Source organism: Euphorbia lathyris, chromosome 9 (assembly GCF_963576675.1).
Source record: "Euphorbia lathyris chromosome 9, ddEupLath1.1, whole genome shotgun sequence".
NCBI classification, from domain to species: domain Eukaryota; kingdom Viridiplantae; phylum Streptophyta; class Magnoliopsida; order Malpighiales; family Euphorbiaceae; genus Euphorbia; species Euphorbia lathyris.
The window spans coordinates 29,545,459-29,551,923 of NC_088918.1; the positions used below are offsets into that span (position 1 = coordinate 29,545,459).

General features: G+C 34.8%; 1 protein-coding gene across 1 annotated transcript; it reads left to right on the forward strand.

Annotated features, from left to right (window-relative positions):
• The first annotated feature begins 4,469 nt into the window (after positions 1 to 4,469).
• LOC136205612 (ammonium transporter 1 member 2-like) lies at positions 4,470 to 6,180 on the forward strand. The gene has a single exon (XM_065996286.1). It carries the CDS (start codon positions 4,538 to 4,540, stop codon positions 6,071 to 6,073), a length of 1,536 nt encoding a protein of 511 aa, XP_065852358.1. The 5' UTR covers positions 4,470 to 4,537; the 3' UTR covers positions 6,074 to 6,180.
• The last annotated feature ends 285 nt before the right edge of the window (positions 6,181 to 6,465 follow it).

Consider the following 6,465-nt stretch of genomic DNA (forward strand, 5'->3'; position numbering starts at 1 on the left):
CTGAATAGCTATTTTTTTTGCCCAATCAATAACATCCTGACTGGAGGGGAAAACGGTATCCGTTATGAAACGCGAACTATAATCAATGTTATCGGGGTTCCAATCTTCTATCGGTACCTGAATATACGAAAAATTGACTTTAAAATTACAAAAAAAAAATACTTCGGGGCTATTTCTCCCGTTCAAAATTAATTCGGGGCAATTTCTGCCCATATTGGCCTGAACGGGCAGGCTACCCGTTTCACCATAGGTGGAAACGGGCAGCGCGTACTGCCCGTTCCAAAGGTGGAACGGGTGGCGCGTACCACCCGTTCCATGGGTGGAGCACGGGTGGCGATTACCATCCGTTCCTTAGGCCGAACGGGTAGTTCATCCGTTCGGCCTAAGGAACGGGTGGTAATCGCCACCCGCCCAGGCAAAAACCAAATAAAAATAAAATAAAAAAATACTAAATAACGTTTTTAATTCTCGTAATATTACCTCGTGTTCGAACTCATTGTCTTCGGGAATGTTTTGATCCATTTTTTTCTCGGGAGAGAAAACTAGAGAGAGTTTTGAAGGTTTTAGGGGAAAAAAGTGGCAAGGGTATAATGGTCAAAACAGTGCGGTGAACCGAAAATTAGGGGCGGTATTTAGCAATACCCATTTCAAAATTTGGCCTAAACGGATGCGTCATACCACCCGACCCATGACGGGAACGGATGCGGCGTACCACCCGACCCATGGCGGAACGGATGCCGCATCCGTTCCCACCATCCGTTCCGACCATGGGTCGGGTGGTATGCCGCATCCGTTTAGGGTAAATTTTAAATTTTCTCTCAAACTTTTTTTTCCTCAAATTTGACAAAATTTTTATGGCAAAGGCAAAATTGTCCAATGGGGGCGGTGATAGCAATTTTGGGTGCGATATATAGCAATACCTAAAAAAATTCAATGACAGTAAAATATTATTAACTTTCTATTCATAGTGATATCTAGATAATTATCATATTAATTATCATCATTTTAACGACTTCCACAACTCTTTTAACAATATGTTTTTATAAAGTGCATATGATCAAGAATCTATCGTTAAAATCCTTAAGATAATAATAATCTTTGGTTTTTTGAATGTATAATTGTTAAATTAATTTTTTTATTAAACAACAATTATTTGATTACAGTAAATTATTATTAAAATGAAAGAATTTATAATTGTCCGATTATATCAAAATTTTATCATGTTGTTTGCACCAAAAATAAAATTTTCCTGATGTATACCCTGGTTTACTCTTTTCACGGGATAAACTTTATTTTTTAGGAAACTTTTTTTTAAAAGAACATTTTAGGAAACTTTTCCTTAAAAGGCATGTTTAGAAAACTTTTCATTTCGGGAAACTTTTTATATTTTCCTAGCACATCGTTCACTTAGGATTTCCTAGAGTGAACCTCAGTTTCCCTCAGAGGAAACATCTCAAAAAGTGTAGCTTAGAGGAAACGATCTAGTGTACCTTAGGGAAAACCAACTTCTTGTATAGTGTACCTCAGGGGAAACCAACTTCCTAAATGGTGTACCTCGTGGAAACCAACTTCCTATATAGTGTACCTCATGGGAAACCAACTTCCTACATGGTGTACCTCGTGGAAACCTACTTCCTATATAGTGTACCTCGTGGGAAACCAACTTCCTAGAGTGAACATCATGGGATACTTGAGGTAAACATAGGGGAACCAAATAACAGTTAATATTTTAATGTGTTTTTGTGAGCCAATTAAAAAACAGGAAAATTCATAAAGTGTACGTATCAATCCATCGTGGAAGTCAAAGTGGAGGTTACTTAATATGGTGGAGAACGTGGATTAGTGGAAAGAAGCAGTAAGTTACCTCCAACATCTATAAAAGGAAAGAATCACAATGAGAACAGCCCAACTCAACAACTCAATAAACCCAAGCAAAAACTCTAGCAAATTACCTCTAGACTTCAGCATTTTACAATTCTTAATTATTCCCTTAGATTCAATTTTCATTCAAGTTCAAGTTCATTCATATTTTCGAGTACAATTTTATTTTTATTTGTTGTTCAATCATTTTTTGTAAGGTCAGTATCGTTTTGATAATCGAATCTTTAGGAATTTTCGGTCTCTTTAATTCTTACAGTCGTTTGATATTTAAAAGTTAGAAAGCGCACTCAATTTCATTCCATAGTTTGATAATACTATAATTATCTGGCACGCCCACAATTTCCCACGAAAGAGGCAAACACATGTCAATTATTAAAACACTATCAAATGAATTAAACATAACCCAACTTAATATTTATATTATTCTTTTTTATTAACATGTTGATTTTAACCATTTAAAAAAGTTTGACATGAAATCTATATTTAACAAACTCTTATAATATTAAATTAGAGTATGCTTTATATTTACAAAACGACATGTAGCTATTAAGAATGCATATAAAAATATAAAATATTATAAATAATAATTGTAATTTGTTTTGTTTTTATTAATTAAATTGACGTCTAAAAATATATAAAAAAATATAATAATTTTAAATATTTATATATCATTTTGATTCAAGATTATCAACCCTAATTTAAATAAAAAATTATAAATCAATTTCTAGGTTAAAAATGATTCTTTACTTAAATTTTCAGGATAGTTTATTATTACTATTATTTTAAATGGTATATATAATTGTCTCCATACATATATGTATATAGAGGAGAGATCAGGTGTGACCCATTTTTTATAGTGTGACAAGCCTTATTATGTGACAATGACCAAATTTGTAATTAATCAGGGGAAGGTGGCAAATTTATAAATAAAAGGAAAGAGAAAATTGTTTTATTTCTTTTCTTTAAAATGTATTTTTCCGACTTTTCTAACCTCATTTTTCAAAAACTTTTATACCGTTGGACTCGTCTTAATTAGACGGTCATTTTAAGATCCCAGAAGCTCAAGTAAAAAAAATTCCGGTGAATAGAATCCGGCGATTTGTTTTTCTGTGAGAAACAAAATGTCCAGAAAATTTTCAAAAAATTTCAAAAAATGTAAAACATCATTATGAGAAACTTTAATTCTTGACTCAAAGTGAGATTCCTTACGGTTTAGTCCCAAATCAACGGAATCCGGCGATTAGGTGGACGTTTTCCGGCGAGAAAACAGAAATACCCAGAAAATTCTCAAAAAATTCCAAAATATGTAAAACATTATTTTGAAAATTTTAATTCTTGGGTCGAAGCAGGATTGTTTACGGTTTAGTCCCAATAAAACAATTTCCTTAATTTTATCCATTTTACATGCTTCAACAATTTATTGGGTCAAAACCGTAAGAAATCTCGTTTTGAGTCAAGAATTAAAGTTTCTTAAAATGATGTTTTACATATTTTAGAATTTTTTGATAATTTTCTGGATAATTTTTGGTCTTACCTTTCAGCACTATGTATTGCAATATTTTGTTTGAACAATATAACAATTCTGTTGGAACAATATAACTATTCTGTTGGAACAATATAATTATTCTGTTGGAAGAATATAAAAATTAAAATTATTTTTTAAATAATATAACTAATATAAATTTGAAGATACTATATTAAATACTAAAAAACAAAAATGAAATTGAAGACATAGATAATAAAATTGATTTGTAAACAATTGGTAAACTGATTTATTATGTTGGAATAATATAAGTCTTATACTGGAATAATAGAACTATTTTATTGAAAAAATTGGTACGCTGATTTATTCTGTTGGAACAATATAAGTATTATGTTGGAACAAATGGTACACTGATTTGGAACAATTTCGTACACTGTCGGAACAATGTAAGTAGGACAAAAAACATTTGACAAAAATTATTAAAAAATTCCAAAACATGTAAAACATAATTTTAAGAAACTTTAATTCTTGGCTCAAAACGAGATTCCTTACGGTTTTGACCCAACAAATTGTTAAAGCATGTAAAATGGATAAAATTAAGGAACAAGTTTTATTGGGACTAAACCGTAAAAAATCTCGTTTTGACCCAAGAATTAAAGTTTCTCATAATAATGTTTTACATTTTCTGAAATTTTTTGAGAATTTTTTGGATACTTTTTTTCGCCAGAAAACACCCACTCGGATTCCGTTCACCGGAATTTTTTTTACTTGAGCTTGATCTTAAAATGACCGTCTAATTTAGATGAATCTAATAGTATAAAAATTTTCGAAAAACGAGATTAGAAATGTCGGAAAAATATATTTTAAAGAAAAAAATAAAACAATTTTCTCTATCCTCTATTTTCTTTTATTTACAAATTTGTCCCCTTGCTCTTTTCAATTATCATCAAAACTTCACGCTGGATCTCACCCTACTTATGTATTTGTAAAAAGAAAAAAAAATGCCCATTTTAAAATGAATTATAATTTGAGAAAACGAATTATTTTTTATTTCGTTGTTACATTTCTTTGACTTCCTTCTGTGCTGGATACATATTCCACATTTATATATATACACACTGAACTCTTCCTCTCCAGTTGCCATACTTCTCTCATTATCTCCCTCCGGCCACCATGGCTAATTCCTTCACCTGCTCCGCCGCAGACTTAGCTCCTCTCCTCTCCACCACCGCAAACTCCACCGCAGCAGCCACATATCTCTGCACTCAATTCACCGCAATAGCCAATCAGCTTTCAGACACATCTTATGCTATTAACAACACCTATCTTCTCTTCTCCGCCTACCTTGTCTTCGCTATGCAATTAGGTTTCGCCATGCTCTGCGCCGGCTCCGTCAGAGCTAAAAACACCATGAACATTATGCTCACCAACGTTCTCGACGCTGCCGCCGGTGGCCTCTCTTACTATCTATTCGGATACGCTTTCGCCTTCGGTTCACCTAGTAACGGTTTCATCGGCCGCCATTTCTTCGGATTAAACGAATTCCCTTCTCCTTCAGCTGATTACAGCTTTTTTGTTTATCAATGGGCGTTCGCCATAGCCGCCGCCGGAATCACCAGTGGTTCAATCGCAGAAAGAACTCAGTTCGTCGCGTATCTTATTTACTCTTCCTTTTTAACCGGTTTCGTTTACCCGATTGTTTCTCACTGGATTTGGTCCGGCGACGGGTGGGCTAGCGCGTCAAGATCCGATAACAATCTTCTTTTCGGGTCGGGTTCTATTGACTTTGCCGGTTCCGGTGTGGTTCACATGGTTGGCGGTTTTGCTGGGTTATTGGGTGCTGTAATAGAAGGTCCTCGTATTGGCCGGTTCGACCGGTCGGGTCGGTCTGTTGTGTTACGTGGGCATAGTGCGTCTTTGGTAGTATTGGGAACGTTTCTGTTGTGGTTCGGGTGGTACGGGTTTAACCCGGGTTCGTTTTTGACAATTTTAAAAAACTATGGTGACAACAGTGAATATTACGGTCAATGGAGTGGTGTAGGAAGAACAGCTGTCACGACAACATTAGCTGGGTGTACATCTGCACTTACAACACTATTTAGCAAAAGATTATTATTGGGTCACTGGAACGTAATTGATGTATGTAATGGTTTATTAGGGGGTTTTGCTGCAATCACAGCCGGGTGTTCAGTGGTAGAACCATGGGCTGCGATCGTATGTGGATTCGTAGCAGCTTGGGTTTTAATCGGGTGTAACAAGCTCGCAGAGAAGCTCAAATATGATGATCCATTAGAAGCCGCACAATTACACGGCGGATGTGGAGCATGGGGCCTAATATTCACTGGATTATTCGCGACAAAGAAATACGTGGCGGAGGTGTACCCGAACAAGGCGGAGCGGCCATATGGGTTGTTGATGGGTGGTGGTGGAAGGCTTTTGGCGGCTCAGATTGTTGAGATATTGGTGATATTAGGGTGGGTTAGTGTTACAATGGGCCCACTATTTTATGGGCTTAACAAGTTGCGGTTGTTGAGGATCTCAAGTGAAGATGAGATGGCAGGGATGGATATGACTAGGCATGGTGGTTTTGCTTACATTTACCATGATGAAGATGATGGTTCATTTAGACCTCCATTTATGCTTAGAAAAATTGGACCTACTAATGAAAGTTCACCAAATAATCAAACTTCTCCAACTACAAGTGTTTGATTTCATGAAATTTTCTATCACTTCTGTAGAATATATATGTAACCGAATTAACACGTATGTTTTATATAGAAAATATGTATTACCGAACTGATTATGGACCATTCCAATAGACACGTATCAATGTTATTATTGATATATCATCTCTTAATTTATTCATGTTCAGTTAATTTCGAATTACGTTAAAAAATTTCATTTATATGGTTGCGAAAATAGAAAGGAAATGTGATTGAAATAAATGGATTCTACCCTGAGGGATGAGAATCCAAAAGGTTTTGAAGTTTTTCCGTCATCCCTTAGGAACATAAATTTATAAAAGAAACAACTAAAAAACCAATACAATTTTTGTTTCTTAATCTATGTTTTCAATCCAAGTTTTCTCTACTTAGTATTGA